The sequence below is a fragment of the Melospiza georgiana genome, chromosome 11 (genome assembly GCF_028018845.1).
Source record: "Melospiza georgiana isolate bMelGeo1 chromosome 11, bMelGeo1.pri, whole genome shotgun sequence".
In the NCBI taxonomy this organism is placed as follows: Eukaryota; Metazoa; Chordata; class Aves; order Passeriformes; family Passerellidae; genus Melospiza; species Melospiza georgiana.
Window position 1 is genome coordinate 19,312,060 of NC_080440.1, and position 21,474 is coordinate 19,333,533.

At 52.3% G+C, this 21,474-nt stretch overlaps 2 protein-coding genes across 4 annotated transcripts in view; one reads left to right on the forward strand and one right to left on the reverse strand.

Annotated features, from left to right (window-relative positions):
• Positions 1-52: 52 nt before the first annotated feature.
• MKRN2 (makorin ring finger protein 2) lies at positions 53-17,487 on the forward strand. Its single transcript, XM_058031677.1, has 9 exons — positions 53-136; positions 849-977; positions 1,917-2,062; positions 5,693-6,006; positions 8,738-8,952; positions 11,939-12,049; positions 12,507-12,651; positions 13,707-13,909; positions 17,408-17,487. Exons 1-8 carry the CDS (start codon positions 111-113, stop codon positions 13,857-13,859), a joined length of 1,239 nt encoding a protein of 412 aa, XP_057887660.1. The 5' UTR covers positions 53-110; the 3' UTR covers positions 13,860-13,909; positions 17,408-17,487.
• Positions 16,054-21,474, reverse strand: part of RAF1 (Raf-1 proto-oncogene, serine/threonine kinase) — a 45,945-nt gene continuing 40,524 nt past the window's right edge. For all 3 annotated transcript variants that reach the window (XM_058031675.1, XM_058031676.1, XM_058031674.1), the window contains 4 exons: positions 20,874-20,992; positions 19,575-19,706; positions 18,923-19,057; positions 16,054-18,008 (listed from right to left, as the gene is read on the reverse strand). In XM_058031675.1, coding sequence (XP_057887658.1) covers positions 17,868-18,008; positions 18,923-19,057; positions 19,575-19,706; positions 20,874-20,992 — 527 coding nt within the window. In that variant the 3' untranslated portion in view covers positions 16,054-17,867. The remainder of the gene's footprint in view (positions 18,009-18,922; positions 19,058-19,574; positions 19,707-20,873; positions 20,993-21,474) is intronic.

Genomic DNA, 21,474 nt, shown 5'->3' on the forward strand with positions numbered 1-21,474 from the left:
GAAACGCGGCCGCGGGGCGGGACAGGGCCGCGACCACGCCCCCCCCCCGTGCCGCGGAACCTCCGTGCACGGCGTGAGGAGCCGGGCGGGCCGGACAGTGCGGCGGCACGATGAGCACGAAGCAGGTGACGTGCAGGTGAGCGCGGCCCGGCCGGGCCAGACCCGCAGAGCCCCCAGAGCCCGCAGAGACCCCAGAGCCCTCACGGCCCTCAGAGCCCTCACAGCTCCCAGAGCCCTCACGGCCCGCAGAGCCCTCACGGCCCTCAGAGCCCTCACAGCTCCCAGAGCCCTCACGGCCCCCAGAGCCCTCACGGCCCGCAGAGCCCTCACGGCCCTCACAGCACTCACGGCCCTCGGGCTCCCCGCAGGCGCCGCCTCCGCCCCTGCCCCGCGCCTCGTTCCGCTCTCACGCCCCCCACGCTCCGCCCGGCCCCGGAGCCTTCAGACCCCTCAAACACCGGCCCGGCCCCTGTCCCGCTCCGCTCTCCCCCGTCAGGACCGGCCCGTGCCGAGCTGGCTGTCGTGGCTGCCCCCCTGTCCCCTCCTTGTCCCCAGCCCTGCCGCTGCGCCGGGGCTGCCCGGTGTCCCGGCCGGAGGTGCCCGGGGAACGGGCGGGGTCAGCAGGGACGGCTCCTCCAGGGCTGCTCGGGGAGTTTTGTTCATGAAGGGGCGCTGGATCCCGAGTGCCCATCGCTGGCGGTGGCCGTGGCCGCTCTGCTCGGGCACAGCTCGGGCTCCAGGGCTGGAGCGCTCTGCCAGCCCCGCTGCTTGTGCACAAACAAAGCGCAGCAAAGCCGAGCGTGGCGGAGCGCCCGCCCTGAGCGAGCCGCGTCTCTCTCTCCCCGCAGGTATTTCTTGCAGGGCGTGTGTCGGGAGGGCAGCAAGTGCCTGTTCTCCCATGACCTGGCCACCAGCAAATCCTCCACCATCTGCAAGTACTACCAGAAGGGGCAGTGTGCCTACGGCTCCCGCTGCAGGTGAGCACCGAGCCGGGCACCGCGGGGGCTCCTGGGCAGGAAATCTTTTCCTAAATGTGAGTTTTGCCCTCAGAGCCTAAAGCAGCTTTCACCTGCAGCGGTGCACCTGTGCTCTGGCTCAGTGTCAGGGCTTGTTCTGCTCTGTGGGAGTGGAGCTTTGGGGGAGGGCTCAGCAGTTCCACAGCTCTCCCTGGAGTCTGCAGGTTAACAGGGGAATGCTCTGAGGAGAACCAGGCACGGACTGATCCCTGCAGCTCCCTCAGCTCCCTGCCTCGTCTGAGCCATGTGCCAGGCCCTGGAGCTGCTCTGGCTGCTCCTGCAGGCTCAGGCAGGGCCTGGCTGTGCTCCTCCTGCCTGGGGCACTCCTGGAGAATGTTTCTGTCCCCTGACAATATTGCACACGTGGCCGTGTCCGTGGAGCAGCCCCTCACTCCTCTGGCTGCTCCTGCTCCGCTGCTGCAGTGTGTCCCCGGTTCTGCTGGATGTGGCCCCGTTTCCCTGGGCTGTGTCCCCCCCAGTGTCCCTGTGCTGTCCCCGCGGTCCCTCGCTCTGTCCGGGATCCCGTCCCCCCCCGGCTCAGCCGTGTGTCCGGTGTCCCGGTGCCTTTCCGTGTCCCGGTTCGGTGTCCCGGTTTGTTTCCACGTCCCGCTTTGTTTCCCCGTTTGTTTCCGTGTCCCGGTTTGTTTCCCGGTGCCGTTTCCGTTTCCCCGTTTGTTTCCGTGTCCCGCTTTGTTTCCCGGTGCCGTTTCCGTGTCCCGGTTCCGTGTCCCGCTTTGTTTCCGTGTCCCGGTTTGTTTCCCGGTTTGTTTCCGTGACCCGCTTTGTTTCCCGGTTTGTTTCCGTGTCCCAGTTTGTTTCCCCGTTTGTTTCCATGTCCCGGTTTGTTTCCCGATGCCGTTTCCGTGTCCCGCGTTGTTTCCCGGTGCCGTTTCCCCGCAGGTATGACCACGTGAAGCTGCCCCCGGGCGGAGCCGCGGCCCCGCCGCCCCCCGCGGCCCCGAGCAGCCCCCGGGCGCCCCCCGAGCCCGGCGCCGGCGCCCCCCGCAGCCGGAGGGAGAAGAGGACGCTGGTGCTGCGGGACAGGAGTGAGTGGGAGCCGCGGTGCCGGCCCGGGCAGGGACGGACGGAGGGAGGAGGGAGGTGCTGTCCCCGGTGCTTATCGGAGCCCCAAGGCCAGCCCGAGCCTTGGAGGTGACAGCTCCCATCGGGAGGGAGGGGAATGTTCTGTCGTTCTGTCCGGGCGTGTCAGGCTCTGCTCCCGGAGCTGTGTGAGCCCTCAGGCCTGGGCAGCTCCAGGCTGGACATCAGGAAGAGTTTTTGCATGGAGAGGATTGTCAGGCATTGGGGGAGAGCCCTCATCCTTGCAGGTGTGCAGGTGTCCCCTTCAGGGAGAGCTGATGGCTCCTTTCTCATTAGTTTAGTATAGTTTTAGTATAGCATATAATGTAATGTAATATAATGTAATGTAATATAATGTAATGTAATATAATGTAATGTAATATAATGTAATGTAATATAATGTAATGTAATATAATGTAATGTAATATAATATAATATAATATAATATAATGTCATATAATATAATATAATATAATATAATATAATATAATATAATATAATATAATAGTAATGTAATATAATGTAATATCAGCCTTCTGAGAACATGGAGTCACATTCTCACCTCCCACCTCGTCCTGGGCACCTCAGACCCCCCAGGCTGGGCTGCAGAGCTGCCTGCAGGAGCAGCAGGGTGCCCTGGGTGTCCCTTGCTGCAGTTCCCTCCATGCCACAGCCCTGCAGGGCAGCTCTGCCCCCTCAGCCCTCCCTGCTCCTGTGCTCGGTGGGCACAGAGGGCTCTGGAGCAGCTGGGACCTGGCAGAGCCCTGCCCTTGTGGGAATGCTTCATTTCCTACTGAGGCTGCAGTGCTCTCGTGTGGCAGTGTCCCTGCTGTCCCCAGTGTCCCTGCTGTCCCCAGTGTCCCAGTGTCCTGCTGTCCCAGTATCCCAGTGCTGACCAGCAGCCACAGCACCTTTAGGACCCCCTGTGCCCTGAGCTGCTGGAGCAGCTGCTGTCCCTGCAGTGCCACCTCAGTGAGGGGGCTGCCCTCAGAGTTCCCATCTTTTCCCATGGATGTGCTTCATTCTGGGCTTTCTCCCTCACTTCCAGCTCCAGGTCACTGTCCCACTGACCACACTTGTGCCTGTCTCATAAATGACTTTATCTTCTAGCTCCACAAAAAATGGGTTCCAAACCTGTCCCCCCTCAGAGAGAATCTAAAACATCCAAGTAGGGAAGTTTCCTTCTTTGAGCATCTCTCAAGTTACAAACATGCTGAAGGAAAGGTGGGAATATTTTCAGTCTTCTACCCAAACAGCCTTTTCTGCACAACTTTCACTCCAAATGTCACTGAAGGGACTATCAGTTCAAAAGGCTGAGACATCTTAATTTGTGTTTTTGGCCTCCTGCTGCACTCCCAGAGCAGAGTTTGTCTCTGCACAGGGGAGCAGTGATAGAATTTGTTTTATTTTTAGGGCTGTGCTTTGTTCTAGGGGGTAGGAAGTTGCATCTAACCCCTCCCCTTATTATGGGGTGCTGGGGCTGGTTGTAGCAGCAGTTGCAGGGTGTGGTTGACCGGTAAATTTGGGGGTTTCTTTTGTCTCCTTGTGCTTGTTATGGTTTACTGAGGAGGGATTGCTCAAGTCCAGAAACAAACACAAGCCCTGGGTGTCCTGAACTGAGCAATTCCAACTGGAACTCCCACTAACCACACTTTCACCTGTCTCATAAATGCCTTTATCTTCTAGCTCCTCAAAAAATGTGTTCTAAACATGTTCCCCCTCAGAGAGAAGGAGTCCAAGGGTGTCCTGGGGTGCTTGGTCACACCTGGTGATCTCAGAGCTCTTGTCCAGCCCTGGTGATTCTGTGGTTTGCAATGGGTGTGTGACAGAGCACCCCTGAACAAATGCTGAACTCTTCAGCAGGCAATCCCTGTGATTCACGAGCAGAGGGGTGTCATGGTGTTCACAGGGGCTTTCAGGTGAGGGAAGAGACAAGAATGTTGACTCCATGTTCAGAAGGTTTGATTTATTATCTTATTATATATATATTACATTATAACTATACTAAAAAGAATAGAAGGAAAAGTTTCATCTCAGAAGGCTAGCTAAGAATGGAATAGAAAAGAAAATAAAAGGATGATAACAAAGGCAGCTGGCTCTGACAGAGAGAGAGAGAGAAATCCAAACATCTAGAGGAGACCAATCCCAGATGCACCTGTTGCATTCCACAGCAGCAGATAACCATTGTTTACATTTTGTTCCTGGAGCTTCTCAGCTTCTCAGGAAGAAAAAAATCCTAAGAAAGGATTTTCATAACAAGGTGTCTGTGACAGCCCTGGGTGCCCTGAACTGAGCAATTCCAACTGGAACTCCCACAAAGCTCTGTGCTAACGTGGAGGAGGTGTCTGTGCTGCCTGAGGTGACAGATCCCCTCTCTGGGGAGGATCCTCACTGCTGGGGCAGTCTGAGGAGGGTTCCAGTGTGGGGAGGTAGCAGAGCATCTCTGTGTCCTGGGGTGCTGGCTCACACCTGATCATCTCGGAGGTTTTGTCCAGCCCTGATGATTTCCAGTGGTTTGTGACAGAGCACACCTGCACAAATGCTCAGGCAGCCTGGGGAGATCCCTTTGATTCACAAGCAGAGGGGCTCAGAGGTGAGACCCCACTGGGGAGGAAACTTTAACCCTTAAAGAGTCAGGCACTGCTGGGGCTGAGCCCAGTGCCTCTGCTTGTCCCACTGTTTTGCAGAGACAGCCAAAAACTCCACAACTTTGTGGAAGTTGTAAAGCCAATATGTTTATTACAGCGCTGGACGCATGTGGGAATCATTCCCCTAAAATGACACGTGTACTGGGAACTTCAGGTCTCTTCTTATCCCCCTCTCAAATACACATGCATACAATTTCACAATGGGTTCATACATATTCATTTTTATGAATTTTGCGTGACATTTGCAGCTAGTTCTTTATCAGAAAGCAGGCCAACCTGACCTAGGAATTCTTTCATAGCAGATTCTCTTTATCACCCTCTGTCTCCCCCCACCCCCTTATCTCTGTCCACCATGGAAGCAGTTTCCCTTGAGCCTAGGCTGTGCAATCAGGCTACACAGATTTAAAGATGTACATTTCACCTAAATCAAACTGGGTTTGTATTCTGGACAATCTCTCCTGTGTCTCACGGCAGAGCTGTGCGGCTCCCTCTGTTTCCTCCCCTTATCTCTGTCATTCATGGAAGCAGTTTCCCTTGAGCCTAGGCTGTGCAGTCAGGCTACACAGATGTACATTTCACCTAAATCAAAGCGGGTTTCTATTCTGGACAATCTCTCCTGTGTCTCATGGCAGAGCTGTGCGGCTCCCTCTGTCTCCTCCCCTTATCTCTGTCCACCATGGAAGCAGTTTCCCTTGAGCCTAGGCCATGCAATCAGGCTACACAGATGTACATTTCACCTAAATCAAACGGGGTTTCTATTCTGGACAATCTCTCCTGTGTCTCACGGCAGAGCTGTGCGGCTCCCTCTGTCTCCTGTCCTTATCTCTGTCCACCATGGAAGCAGTTTCCCTTGAGCTTAGGCCATGCAGTCAGGCTACACAGATGTACATTTCACCTAAATCAAACCGGGTTTGTATTCTGGACAATCTCTCCTGTGTCTCACGGCAGAGCTGTGCGGCTCCAGCGAGGAGCAGGCGCTGGCCGGGGCGGTGCCGTGCTGCGCCGAGCCCGGCGGTGCCGAGGAGGAGGAGGAGGAGGCGCCCAAGCCGCACTCGTACCTGGAGGCCATCTGCAGCGGGCTGGAGGAGGCGGCGCCCGGCGGCTGCCCCGGCGCCCCGGCCCAGCAGCTGTGTCCCTACGCCGCCGCCGGCGCCTGCCACTTCGGGGAGCGCTGCCTCTACCTGCACGGGCAGCTCTGCGAGATCTGCGGCCTCCAGGTGCTGCACCCCTTCGACCCGGAGCAGAGGAAAGCCCACGAGATGGTAAACGGGCAGTGGGCAGCTCGGGGCAGGGCTGGGGCTGCTCTCGGCTTAGAGCGGGATGAGAATAGCAGAGAGGTGAAAAGTGTTGTAATGTAGGGGTCTGAGCCCATGTATCACCTTGTAAATTGTGGGATTGTCTCGGTTTGGAAAGACAGGAGTCTGCTAAGGAAGGGGAGCCTCTCCTGAAATGGAGAATGTGAACCCTCCCCACCCCTCTGAATTGCTATAAATTTTAAATGAAGGGGCTCTGAGGTAAAAATATAGGAGCAGGAAATAACAGTTCTTTAATAGGGAAGAAAAATAAAATTATAAAATAAACAATGCAGTACACTAGAACAACACTGACAGAGTCAGAACCCAGCCTGACACCCTGTTGGTAGCAATCCAATTGCAAATGTGGCTCAGCCCTCCTGGACTGTCAGGGGTGGTTCTGTTGGAGCAGGGGGATTTGTAGAGAAGGATGTATTCTTCCTCTGAAGATCCAGTGGAAGGAGAGGCAGCTGCTGTTCCTCTGGGGAATCCCATGGAGAAAGCCGTGCTGGTGTCTCAGAACCTCTGGATTATATCTGGGTAGCAATGCTTGGCTCCTCCCCCTGGATTATATCCATGTAGCAATGCTTGGCTCCTCCCTCTGGATTATATCTGGGCAGCAATGCTTGGCTCCTCCCTCTGGATTATATCCATGTAGCAATGCTTGGCTCCTCCCCCTGGATTATATCTGGGTAGCAATGCTTGGCTCCTCCCCCTGGATTATATCTGGGTAGCAATGCTTGGCTCCTCCCTCTGGATTATATCTGGGTAGCAATGCTTGGCTCCTCCCTCTGGATTATATCTGGGTAGCAATGCTTGGCTCCTCCCTCTGGATTATATCTGGGTAGCAATGCTTGGCTCCTCCCCCTGGATTATATCTGGGTAGCAATGCTTGGCTCCTCCCTCTGGATTATATCTGGGTAGCAATGCTTGGCTCCTCCCTCTGGATTATATCTGGGTAGCAATGCTTGGCTCCTCCCTCTGGATTATATCTGGGTAGCAATGCTTGGCTCCTCCCTCTGGATTATATCTGGGTAGCAATGCTTGGCTCCTCCCTCTGGATTATATCTGGGTAGCAATGCTTGGCTCCTCCCCCTGGATTATATCTGGGTAGCAATGCTTGGCTCCTCCCTCTGGATTATATCTGGGCAGCAATGCTTGGCTCCTCCCTCTGGGTTATATCTGGGTAGCAATGCTTGGCTCCTCCCTCTGGATTATATCCATGTAGCAATGCTTGGCTCCTCCCCCTGGATTATATCCATGTAGCAATGCTTGGCTCCTCCCTCTGGGCTCACATCTCCCAATGGGATGCTGTAGTTCTTATCAGCCATGCAGTGACATTCAGTAGCTGTTATCAGCAATGTCCCCTCCTGAGGGAGGTGTGAATGTGGTCACTCAGAGAGAGAGATAAGGCAAACTGCCCACTTGGCAAAGGGAATCTGCCATACAGATGGGAACTGAAAGCATCTTGCATTGCAGTCCTCAACAAGGATAGATCATGGTAGGAACAGTGCAATGGGGAAGAAGGTAAGGGAGTAGAAATCTGTTTTTAGGCTGATGGGGATTCTGAAGTTTATAATGAATTTTTATTCTCAGAAGGAGGTGAGGCTTTCTGTTCTGGAGTGGATGGAGATTGCTATTTGGATTAGGCTGATGAAGAAGGAGGTTTTGGGTTTGTGATTGTGCTGGGGATGTTCTTGAGGCTGTTGGATAGAAGTGGAAATAGGATGGGGGTGGAGGGGGTTGCCAGGGTTAAGAGTGTGAATGTGTTTAGGACTGGTGAGAGCTCCAGCTCAACGTGGAGCTTCTCCCACAGAGCTCCTCCTGTGGTGCTGGGCCAGCCCAGGCCTCTGGAGCTGAACTGGCTGCAGGTAGCAGCTTGTGGGTTTTGCCATTCCATCCTCATCAGAGGCTCCCACAGCATCCTGCAGGTGCCAGGAGAAGGGCTGTGGGAGGTCTCTGACTGAGGCACCAGCTCACCCTGCAGTGCTGTGGCAGTGGGAAGGGCTCTGGATTGTCACTGCTGGGCTGAGGAGTGCTGGAGGAAAGCTGAAATAAGAGACTAATTCCTTACCTGGGTAAAAATGAGCATCTGGTGAATGAATGTGGCCTTGATTATAATCAGAGCAACACCTTGAGTGTGGCACCTATTCAGTGAAGTGTTTTTTGGGGACATTTGAAGCACCAAATAATTCAGTACCTGTTCTCTGACAGAGATGCAGAAAGGGGTGAATGAAGCACCCTGGCATCTTTATTTCTGGCAGCTGAAGGCTGAAATACATGATTGAATTTAATGTTCTTTAAATTAAACTGTGCCAGTGACAGGTGGGAGTGGTGCCCTCAGTGAGTGCTCCATGCTCTGCAGAGGGAGCTGGCTGTGCCAGGCTGGCATTGGTGCCCTCAGTGAGTGCTCCATGCTCTGCAGAGGGAGCTGGGTGTGCCAGGCTGGCATTGGTGCCCTCAGTGAGTGCTCCATGCTCTGCAGAGGGAGCTGGCTGTGCCAGGCTGGCACTGGTGCCCTCAGTGAGTGCTCCATGCTCTGCAGAGGGAGCTGGCTGTGCCAGGCTGGCATTGGTGCCCTCAGTGAGTGCTCCATGCTCTGCAGAGGGAGCTGGCTGTGCCAGGCTGGCACTGGTGCCCTCAGTGAGTGCTCCATGCTGGCTGTGCCCTGTGTCCCTGACGGTGCCCTGTCCCCTGACAGATGTGCATGGCAACCTTTGAGCACGACATGGAGAGGGCCTTTGCCATCCAGGCCAGCCAGGACAAGGTGTGCAGCATCTGCATGGAGGTGGTTTACGAGAAAGCCTCAGCCTCAGAGAGGAGGTTTGGGATCCTGTCCAACTGCACCCACACCTACTGCCTGTCCTGCATCCGCCAGTGGAGGTGTGCCAAGCAGTTTGAGAACCCCATCATCAAGTGAGTGCTGCACCTGCCTGGGGGTGGGCTGCTCTCAGGGGGCTGGAGCTGCTCTCACACACAGGGCTGAGCTGCTCTCAGGGGCTGAGCTGCTCTCACACAGGGGCTGAGCTGCTCTCACACACAGGGCTGAGCTGCTCTCAGGGGCTGGAGCTGCTCTCACACACAGGGCTGAGCTGCTCTCACACAGGGCTGAGCTGCTCTCACACAGGGGCTGGAGCTGCTCTCACACACAGGGCTGAGCTGCTCTCACACACAGGGCTGAGCTGCTCTCACACACAGGGCTGAGCTGCTCTCACACACAGGGCTGAGCTGCTCTCACACACAGGGGCTGAGCTGCTCTCACACACAGGGCTGAGCTGCTCTCACACACAGGGGCTGAGCTGCTCTCACACACGGGCTGGAGCTGCTCTCACACAGGGGCTGAGCTGCTCTCTCACACAGGGGCTGAGCTGCTCTCACACACAGGGGCTGAGCTGCCCTCACACACACAGGGCTGAGCTGCTCTCACACACAGGGCTGAGCTGCTCTCACACAGGGCTGAGCTGCTCTCACACACAGGGCTGAGCTGCTCTCACACAGGGGTTGAGCTGCTCTCACACACAGGGCTGAGCTGCTCTCAGGGGCTGGAGCTGCTCTCACACAGGGGCTGAGCTGCTCTCACACAGGGCTGAGCTGCTCTCAGGGGCTGAGCTGCTCTCACACAGGGGTTGAGCTGCTCTCACACAGGGCTGAGCTGCTCTCAGGGGCTGGAGCTGCTCTCACACAGGGCTGAGCTGCTCTCACACACAGGGCTGGAGCTGCTCTCACACACAGGGCTGAGCTGCTCTCACACACAGGGCTGAGCTGCTCTCACACACAGGGGCTGAGCTGCTCTCACACACAGGGGCTGAGCTGCTCTCACACACAGGGCTGAGCTGCTCTCACACACAGGCTGGAGCTGCTCTCACACAGGGGCTGAGCTGCTCTCTCACACAGGGCTGAGCTGCTCTCACACACAGGGGTTGAGCTGCTCTCACACACAGGGCTGAGCTGCTCTCACACAGGGGCTGGAGCTGCTCTCAGGGGCTGAGCTGCTCTCACACAGGGGTTGAGCTGCTCTCACACAGGGCTGAGCTGCTCTCACACACAGGGCTGAGCTGCTCTCACACAGGGCTGAGCTGCTCTCAGGGGCTGGAGCTGCTCTCACACAGGGCTGAGCTGCTCTCACACAGGGCTGAGCTGCTCTCACACAGGGCTGAGCTGCTCTCACACACAGGGCTGAGCTGCTCTCACACAGGGGCTGAGCTGCTCTCAGGGGCTGAGCTGCTCTCACACAGGGGCTGAGCTGCTCTCACACAGGGGCTGGAGCTGCTCTCACACACAGGGGCTGAGCTGCTCTCACACACAGGGGCTGAGCTGCTCTCACACACAGGGGCTGAGCTGCTCTCACACAGGGCTGAGCTGCTCTCACACAGGGCTGAGCTGCTCTCACACAGGGCTGAGCTGCTCTCAGGGGCTGAGCTGCTCTCACACACAGGGGCTGAGCTGCTCTCACACAGGGCTGAGCTGCTCTCACACAGGGCTGAGCTGCTCTCACACACAGGGCTGAGCTGCTCTCACACACAGGGCTGAGCTGCTCTCACACAGGGCTGAGCTGCTCTCACACACAGGGGCTGAGCTGCTCTCACACAGGGCTGAGCTGCTCTCACACACAGGGGCTGAGCTGCTCTCACACACAGGGGCTGAGCTGCTCTCACACAGGGCTGAGCTGCTCTCACACACAGGGCTGAGCTGCTCTCACACAGGGCTGAGCTGCTCTCACACACAGGGCTGAGCTGCTCTCAGGGGCTGAGCTGCTCTCACACACAGGGCTGGAGCTGCTCTCTCATACAGGGGCTGAGCTGCTCTCACACACAGGGCTGAGCTGCTCTCACACACAGGGCTGAGCTGCTCTCACACAGGGCTGAGCTGCTCTCACACAGGGCTGAGCTGCTCTCACACACAGGGGCTGAGCTGCTCTCAGGGGCTGAGCTGCTCTCACACACAGGGCTGAGCTGCTCTCACACAGGGGATGGAGCTGCAGGTGTCAGAGCTCAGCAGAGCCTGCCCCAGCTCTGCCAGCCCCAGGGCTGTCACCTTGGTGTTTGCTGAAAAATCCCTTCACCAGGATTTCTTCTGGGAAGTTGAGAGGCCTCAGAAAAGAGTGAAAACAATAATTCTCTGATTGTTTGGGAATGTGGAGATCTTTACCAACAGGTCAATGTTCAATTGGTTTCATGTGAATTGTTTTTAATTAGTGACCAATCACCATCAGCTGTGTCAGACTGAGTCAGGAGCTTTCATTATCATTCTTGTTTAGCCTGCAGTGCCACCTCAGTGAGGGGGCTGCACTCAGAGCTCCCATCTTTTCCCATGGATGTGCTTCATTCTGGGCTTTCTCCCTCACTTCCAGCTCCAGGTCACTGTCCCACTGACCACACTTGTGCCTGTCTCATAAATGCCTTTATCTTCTAACTCCACAAAAAAATGGGTTCCAAACCTGTCCCCCCTCAGAGAGAATCTAAAACATCCAAGTAGGGAAGTTTCCTTCTTTGAGCATCTCTCAAGTTACAAACATGCTGAAGGAGAGGTGGGAATATTTTCAGTCTTCTACCAAAAGAGACTTTTCTGCACAACTTTCACTCCAGCTGTCACTGAAGGGACCATCAGTTCAAAAGGCTGAGACATCTTAATTTGTGTTTTTGCCCTCCTGCTGCACTCCCAGAGCAGAGTTTGTCTCTGCACATGAGAGGAGTGTGCAGACTTTTGCTCAAGTCCAGAAACAAACACAAGCCCTGGGTGCCCTGAACTGAGCAATTCCAACTGGAACTCCCACAAAGCTCTGTGCTAACGTGGGAGGAGGTGCCTGTGCTGCCTGAGGTGACAGATCCCTCTCTGGGGAGGATCCTCACTGCTGGGGCAGGCTGAGGAGGGTTCCAGAGCATCTGTGTGTCCTGTCCTGCAGGTCCTGCCCCGAGTGCCGCGTCATCTCCGAGTTTGTCATCCCCAGCGTGTACTGGGTGGAGGAGCAGGAGAAGAAGAATGAGCTGATTGAAGCATTCAAGCAGGGAGTGGGGTAAGTTCAGCAGCCACCCACACCCCTCACGTTGTTCTTTAGCTGCTCTAAGGCTCCATCAATTGCTGAGCTTTTATTTTTAAACTTAATATAATTACAGACCTCTCTGCAGAGAGCTCCTCGTCTCTGCTCTCAGTTTGCTTCGCTCTGTGCCTGTGCAATTGTAGGTCAGACACTCAGCCTCCCTGTGCTCAGATATGTTGAAAATCCTCAGAAATGTTGAAGCTGCTTCATCTCACTCCACTCCACAAGTGTGGAAGCAGCTCATCCACACTTGGCTCTGTGTGGATCCCTCAGCCATCACTGCCTGGAAGGCTGGTGGTGCCTGAGGGAAGGAAAACGGGAATGTCACTGCTCTCAGCTCAGTGGCTGTGTTAGCAGAGCACCACTGGGCACTGAGCTGCACCTCCTTCCCTTGCAGCTGAAGGCAATAACCTGTGTGTTGTGCTTCCCCCAGGAAAAAGCCCTGCAAGTACTTTGAGCAGGGCAAAGGCACGTGTCCCTTTGGGGGGAAGTGTCTGTACCTGCACGCCTACCCCGACGGCACCCGCGCCGAGCCCGAGAAACCCAGGAAGCAGCTGAGCTCCGAGGGCACTGTCAGGGTAAGAGAGCCCTGCACCCCCTGCAGCCCCAGCTGTGCTGCTGCCATGCAGGATAAGTGGGAAAAGCCCCTCAGTGTTCCTCGGGCGAGGGTTTGTCCTTGGAGACAGAAAGTGTCTCTCGTTATGCCTGGATTTTACAAATTTCTCCAGTTATGAGCCAAGTGTGTATTTGTGACCAGTATAAACTGACTCACAGACTGAGTGACGTGGGAGACGTTGTACTGTATGAACTCTGGAGCAGGTTATTAGTTGTGCATGATTCTTGCCTTGAGAAGGGAGCTCACCCCTTTAGGCTGTCTGAGGGGCTTTGTGCCATGCTGTCCAGCACTCTGGGGCTTGGGCAGAGTTCCTATCTTAAGCACAGCTGAAGCTGGGGAAGCTTTGGTTCATTTTCTTCTTAGTGTGCTCAAGACAGATAATAGTCCTACTAAACATTGGCTGAGTCTGTAAAGAGCAGAAGTGCTTCTGAACATGCTTGTTTTTGTGACCAGCCCAAACCTTTCCTCACAGGGATTCTGCCCTTTAAGCTTTCACCTTCAGTACTCACAGCTCTCTGCTGTGCTGGCACTCAGGGCAGCTGGAAGGGACAAAACCTCGTGTCCCCTCCCCTGGCACACAGAGCTCTGGGGCTGGTTTCAATGGGGAGGTGCCAGCCCAGGCCAGGGCTGTGGGGGTGTTCACAGCACAGGGGAAGAGATGAGAATCTTGACTCCATGTTTCAGAAGGCTGGTTTATTATTTTATATTAAAAGAAAATTATATACCAAAACTATACTAAAAGAATAGAAGAAAGGATTTCATCAAGGAAAGAAAAGGGATGATAAAATCTGGTGGCTGCTCACCACAGCCTCACCACAGCTGGCTGTCATTGGTCATCAAGTAAAAATAATTCACACGCTGGCTAAACAATTCTCCAAATCGCATTCCAAAGCAGCAAAACATGGGGAAGCTGAAACTTCCCAACTTCTCAGGAGGAAAGATCCGGGCAGAAGGATTTTTTATAAAATGCATCAGTGCCAAGGGGGGCTCAGGCTGCTCTCTCTGTCTCTGCTGCAGTTCTTCAATTCCGTGCGCCTGTGGGATTTCATCGAGGACAGGGAGAGCCGGAGCGCGCCCGGCGCCGACGCCGAGGTGACGGAGCTGGGGGAGCTCTTCATGCACCTCTCTGGGGCTGAGGAGGAGCCCAGCGAGCCCCCAGAGCCCCTCTGAGCCCCCCCAGCTGCCTGCCTGCCTGCCAGGCTTTTATCTCCCCAGCACAGGTAGAGCAAAACGTGCCCTGCTGGTCACTTGTGCAGTCCTGGGAAAGTTTTCTGATAGTTTTTATATGGCAACAACAACAACAACAAAAAAAAGACTAAAATATATTTAAAAGAAAAAAAAATTGGCTGCATGGAAAAAAATCCCTTAATCCCAGGAGGGTTTTGTCCCTCTCTGGCCTAACATATGCTGTCTTGTGAGCTGAGTGGTAGTGTAAATACAGGTGCAGTGAAAGCTTCAGCTGGTAAAAACTGTTGCTAATTAGAGTTTGAGTGCTTTTGGGTTTTTTTCTCCACTAAATCAGCTAAATGTAGAAGTACAAAACCCACTGGGAATAATGGTCAGTGTAGGGTTTTCTCCTTAATGACACCTCAGGTAGTACCTGGAGCTCAGAGTTGGGGCTGGTGGGTTCTCTGGGCAGGGCTGGCTCCTCAGTGCTGCCAGGGGAGCTCCCAGCCCTGTTTTACACTAATCCCAGTGTGATGAGCCTGTTTCACAGCAATCCCAGTGTGATGAGCCTGTTTTACACTAATCCCAGAGTGATGAGCCTGTTTTACAGCAATCCCAGGGTGATGAGCCTGTTTTACAGCAATCCCAGTGTGATGAGCCTGTTTCACAGCAATCCCAGTGTGATGAGCCTGTTTCACACTAATCCCAGTGTGATGAGCCTGTTTCACACTAATCCCAGGGTGATGAGCCTGTTTCACACTAACCCAGTGCTCAGAGGCAGCAGTGGCTCCTGCTGCACAGCAAATGCAGCTGCACTGGTTCCTGCAGCACAGCAGTGAGGTGTCTCCCAGAGCAGGGGGGGCTCTGCAGCACCTCAGAGCCTCCTCTCCCCTTGGCCCCAGGGATTCGTGCACATCTCTGCTGAGGGAACAGAACTGGAACTGCATTCTGGCTTTGTTAAAAATGTAATTTCTGTTGGGTTGTGAAATCTGGTACCAGAAGTTAATTGTGCCAATGCAACTGTTCCAACTTGGAATTTAAACCAAGAATTCAGCATGGACACAGCTGAGCAGGAGCTGTCACTGACTCAGCCTTGTACATCACTGAGCAGTGTTTGTAAACACCAACAGAGATGTGGGGTTTGTTTTAGAACACTTTGGTTGCCATGGAAGGTGTGAACTCCCTTTGGTTGTTATCTATAGCAATATAAAAGCATAAAAATAATACTTTAAAATGTGTAAGAAAGAAAGGAAAGGACAGGAAGGTTTGTAATCAGTGATGGTCACAGCCTTGATCCACCAGGGGTGGGAAATGACCTGGGCACACAGGGCCATCCCTGGGCATCCCAACACCTCAGCTGGCAGCAGAGCAGTGATCCAGGATGATCCTCTCAGCTGCTGTTGGCATTTCTGGCTCAGGAGCTCCTCCCCTGTGCCAGCTGTGCCCTCTGCTCTCACTGGAAATGAATTTTTCCATCATTTCCCCCTGCAGTAATTGTGGCAGGGCTCACTGCACACTCAGGGCTGGCCTTGCAGGGCTGTGACATCAATTCCCTCTCTTGGTAAAGCTGGCCCAGCAAAGGCTGAGGTGCAATCAGTGCAGTTGGTCAGCACTAATTACAAAGCAGAAGGTGAATTACCCTGAGAGGATGTCACACACCCAGATCAAGGGGTCAGGGACACCCAAACACCCTTTCCATCCCAGAATACTTCCCAGCCCTCACCCTCCCACTGAAGCTCATTTCCATCTGCCCCTCCACCTAAATTTTTTTGCCAGAAAGAAATATTGTCAGGAATACACTTTTAAAAAGAAAATCAATGGAGAGGATGTTCTTCACCCTAAACAGGACATTCCTGATTTACTCTGCCCCAAGAAGCCATGAGGGATAGTCTGAAATTAAAAACATAACTTGGTTTTCAAAGCTACCAGGGAATTACCATGTCTGGGTTTCCAAGTTCTTCACTCAGCACCTTTCATTTAACTGGACATCAAGTGCTGGTTAAAATAAACTCACTTATCCAAAATACTTCATTTTTTTTCAAGAAACACATGATCTGGTTTAAAAACCACAGGTTAATGGTTTCTTTTGGGAAATCAGGGTTAAAGTAAAAGCAGCTTACCTCTTCTGGGATTTTTCCTTTCATGTTTTAAGCTTATAATGAAGTGACAATTAGAAATAAATAATGTTTAGAGTTGCAGTCCAAATACAATAATATTGATAAAAACCATGCAGAAAGAAATGGAGACTTCAAGTCCCAATTTACTGTTGAGGAAGCAAAGGTCACAGAATTCTCAGTTACCACCCAGGGATTCCCATCCTGCCCTTGCCCTGTTCCAGAAGGTTCTGAGGCCAGACTGGAGGGGATTTCTGGCCCTGGTTCTCCCTGTCCCAGGAGCTCTGTGGGTGCTGCTGCTGCAGGGGCTGTGTGGCCACTGCAGGGCCTGTCCCAGCTCCCAGCACAGCAGCAGCTCTGCCCAGAGCTTTGGGGTGCAGGGGGCACAGCCAGCCCTGACCCCCAGCGAGGCAAAACCCCAAACAGGTTCCAGCTGTGCCCTGGTGACCACATTTCCCATTTCACCACCTGCTCTTTGGAAAAATCCATGTTTAGATTCACCCACCTGCTGTGCCCTCCTGGAGTTCAGCCAACACAAAACCCTCCCCTGCCCCTCAGTGAAGAAGAGAAAATGGAGCCAGAGGAGCCTGGGAGCTCATCAGGGTGTCCAAAGCTGCTGCTCAGAGGTCACTACAGCACACAGACTGTCTTGTCATGACTGGAAATGTACAGGTTGTTTTATCAAGTGTGTTTTTACTTGCACTGCTGTTATTTATCCATTACTTTTTAAAAGCCTATTCAGAAATGTCATTTCTTGAGTTTTTCCAAATGCAGATGTCCCAGTAAGAACTGTGGCTGACTCCATTAAAATGATGACATTGAATCTTAAACCTAAAATTTAATTTATTTTATTAAAATAAGATAATCAAGAGGAACCTTGGCTTACAATAAATGCATTTTCTCAGGAGCAATAAAAACAAAAAAAAAAATTAAAACCCAAATCAACAAGAAAAACTGTATATGCTCAGTTTCCTCTTGCTAGTGCATCTCTTGGACAACAGCTCCTGCTGGATGCAGCCTCTGCAGGAGGGGGGACAGCCTCAATCTCTGCAGGAAGGGGGACACCCTCTGCAGGAGAGGGGACATCTCAGCCTCTGCAGGAGAGGGGACACCCCCAGTAGGAGAGGGGACACCCCCAGGCTCTCCCAGCCCAGCCCTCCTCGCCCACCCTGCCTGGGCTGCACCAACAGCAGGTCCATAGTACCAAAGGCAGCTGGGAGGCTTCTCAAGGTGACCAAAGCAGGACTGGCTCATCTCCTCCTCTCTGAGCAGGACAATTCACAACAGATTCCATCCTTTTGCAAGAGTTTTTCTTCTATGTGCAAAACTATTGCAAAACTATTTTGTGTTGAATTAGCATTTGAACGTATTTCATTGGCTTGATGAAGCTCTTAGGCAGGAGCTGATTTCCAGAGTTATTTCCTCTTCCCACTCCAGGCACAACTCCCCAGGGTGAGGTGACACTTGGCACGGGGCAGTCAGAGCACCAGAACATCATCACCTGTCCTCAGAGCCCCCTCACTGAGCCCAGAGCAAAGCCAGCCAGAGCCACTGCCAGACAAACAGCCATCGCTTCTGGGAAGGGCAAAATAAGGCTCAAGTGCATCTATTAAAAAAATAGTAATAGATCTCTTGATTTGTAGTCTGTCACCTCTCCCAGGACAAGAGATGGTAGCAAAGGCAATGAGGAGCTGTGTCCCTGCAGGCTGAGAACTGCACGAATCCAGAGCAGCTTCTTGTGGGGTGGGACACGGAGTCCTGCTGGAGGAGCCTGGACAGCTCGAGTTGCCCCTGCAGCCCCAGCCTGGAGCAGGGCAGGAGAGCTCAGAACGGGGGCAGAGCACTCAGAACACGGGCAGAGCACTCCGAGCAGCCTGCTGGGGGCAGGGCAGAGCTCTCAGAACACGGGCAGCCTGCTGGAGGTCAGCGTGCACGAGTTGATGTCCTCGGTGTGGGCGGCGCGGTGCAGGGACGGCTCCGAGGCGCTGCGGTTGATCTTGGGCAGAGAGTGCTGCAGCAGCTCGATGGAGGACAGGATCTGGGGAAAGAGAGCTCTGAGAGGCCTGTGGGCTCTGTATCTGCCTCTGCTTCCACTTAAACCTTCCATCTAAACCAACAGCAGCTCCCTCTGCTTCCACTTAAACCTTCACTCATTCATTTATCCATTCACTCAGTTCTTATCCAGTTCAAGTTTCACATTAATGCTCCGTGGGGCACTGAACACAGAGTGCAGGAGCCCAGCTCTGCCCACTCTGCTCTGTCAGTGCTGGGAGGGCCTCAGGGGGTTCCAGAGGTTGGGAGGATCAATTTCATCAATTTTCATCACTTCACAGATATTAGGAACAATTAATGAGCATCTAAACCACCCTCCAGCAGAGTCACAGGGAAGGAACTGCATCTTGTGCCTGATGTTCAAAAAGAACTTGCTAAACAATGCTTGACTGCAACAGCAGGAAGGTATTTCTCCAAAATTGCTGATGTTTAATTAATTAATTACTCATAATTAATGAGTATAAGAAAGTCTATAGTCCATCCCCATAGTGATAGGACAAGGTAAAGCATCCCTTGTAGAAATACCAAGAATTGCTCCAGTTTACATCCCCCAGTGGATTTTGTTTCCTTGTTCAGAGGTGTGGGGAAGGAAAGGAGCAGTGGCCTCTCATTTCCAACTCTCAAATGAAAGGAATATCCAGAGATAGATTTCACTTTTCTGGACTGAGGGGGTTTGGTTTGTCTCTGGGCAGGTGAGGTGATGAAAGCCCAGCACAGCTCAGGTTGTGTTCCATGGACTCCCAGAACTGCCAGTCCAACCAAAACTCAGCCCAGAGCTGCATTAGCAATGAACACAGAACCAGGGCAAGGCTGCACTTCCTGCTAACCACAATTTCCATCTGCAGAGCCCTGAGTGCCCCAAGGGCCCCTCACAAGCCCTCAGGACACCACCCCTCTCACCTGTGGGAACAGAGGCCGCTCCTCCCTGACTTTCTTCAGGCAGTCTGCTACCAGCCTCTTCATGGCCTTGGGGCAGTTCTTGTACAGCTTGCTGAGGTCTGGGGAAGCATAGCCCCTGCCAACCATGAAAATGATCTGCAGAACAACCACCCACAGCAAAAACAGGTTACTACACAGGGGGCTGAACCCAGTCCCACAGGGCACCAACACTGCCCTGCAGGCTGGGCTGCCTGACAGCACAGACTAAATACAACCATTGTCCAGCCTTGGAATATTGAATACTTATTGGGGTTTTTCCCTTAGTAAAAAGCACCAAATCCAATCCTCCTGATGCAGCAGCAGCATATTTAACACCAAAATGGCAATTTCCCATAACTGCAAATGTATAAAGCAATATTTTACTGTGCACCTGGGAATAAATTAACAGGGCACTTCAAGTATTTATATACAAGGAATTTTCTCCTTTGAGTGCCTGCCCTGTCAATCCTGAGGTGAACTCTCAGTTCCACATTCACTGCTGACACCAGGCAGGCTGGCAGCCCCATCTCAGCTGGTTTAATAAAGAATAAATTTGTATTTTCCCTGCATTTCTCCAGGCCAGGGGATGTGCCATGGGCAGAAGGGAGCTGGGCTGCCCCCAGGGGGCTCCTACCTGATCTCTGTTGTTGATGTGGGAGTAGGGCAGCTCCCCTGTCATCAGCTCATAGAGCACTATGCCGTAGGAGTAGACATCTGACTGGAAGCTGAAGGGGTTGCTGTCCTGCATCCGGATCACCTCGGGGGCCTGCAGGGGAACCAACACAAACAAAACTCAGCAGCAACACCAGAGAGCCAAGAGAGAGCATCTGGGAAGCAGAGACTGAGCTCAGCTGGAAATCAGTGAGCAAAGGGCACCACAAAGCTTGAGGAGTTCACCTAAAGCTCTGGACCAGCTCAGGCTACTCCACATCTAATTAAAATTATCAATACAGTTCAGAGACACAAAAAAATCAATGCTTTAACTGAACAAGCATTTTGCCATTAGAAAAAAAATATTAATATTTGGATTTGCAACATTTATTGACTCCTGTTACACCTTACACAGAACTGAGCCTGAGTTTGACCATCAGTTCTTAAACTGGTATCAAGGTTAAAAGGGAAAATACAAAACTCTCATCTCTTGTAAATTGATACCAAAGCTTGGTCAGGAAATGTGAAAGCCAAACACAAACCAGCACATACTGAACAGATCAGGGAAGAAATGCAGGAAAATTTAACAGCTTTGCCAATTATGAAGCTTCTTAAAATCAACATTGTCAGATGACTGAGCAAAACAAGGTGTGAACCATCAGAAGAATTTTCCCCATTGACTGAGATCTTTTCTCCCTCCTAAAGAATCCCCTCAGAATTATTAAGCAAAGCACTAAAGTACAATAAGGGATCACAGGAGCTTCCAAGGAAAGAGAAACAACCTTCCCTCCTGTGACAGCTCAGCAAACATGGGCTACAAATGACTAAAATAAATATATAAATTTTTTTTTAAAGCCTGCAATGAGCAAATATGCAGGGTGGTTTTTTTCCCCAAGGTCTGTTTCATGTACACAAATACCTTGCATTGGATAAATTAGTTTTAAATCCTTTTTTTTTTTAAGAAAAGCTTTTAAAATTTGGCTTTTTGTACAATTTTTTTTTACAGAAAAGAACATTTCTACTTCTGGAACTCTGTTTCAGGTGATGTGTGCATTTTACAGAGCACAAAGCATTCCCAGATACACTGGCAGCCCTAAATATTTCCAATAACTCACGAGCCCCAGTGGAGAGTCCATGGGTGCTGGTGCCTGCTCTGCACAATCCAGCCCCAATTTTCCCTGGTCCTAGAGCTGAGCAAAAGCCCAGACAGACAGACAGACTGACAGACCCGAGTGCTCAGGGGCAGGTGCAGAGCATGGAAATGCAGGAATGTTGTGCTCACCATCCACAGGATGGAGCCCGTGGGCTGCTCCACCTGCTGGGACCCACTCCACCTGGATTTCACAGTTGCCAGACCAAAGTCTCCTATTTTCACTGTGAGGCCTTCATGAAGAAATATATCTGTGGCTTTGTTAAAGAAACTGCACAAAACTGAGTCAAACATTGGATATTTTCTGACCTGACTGGCAAGTGCTGCTTGTTCTACTGAAACCTGCTGGGAGCTGTATGGGAAACAAAGGAAAGGGATTTTAAATTAACATTTAGCACTAAACCAGAGCAGATGTTCAGCAGCATTTGCAGATTTATCTTTATGGTGAGCCAGGACAGAAATCAACAGTTCATTGCCATCCATGGCTGCAGCTCCTTAAATAACTGAGAAAGGGAAACAGCTCAGAGGTCTCAAACTCAGAAAAGAAAATTAAGAAAAAACAATTACAAGGAGAATTAAGTATCAAAATAAAATCTATTTCTATAAAGTTCTCTGGCAGATCTGCTGAGGTCTAACTATGATTTTAATCTGCAAATATATCCACACTATTTACAATTATCTCCTTCATGGATCTGTCACTGATATCTATATTATATATATATATATAATATAT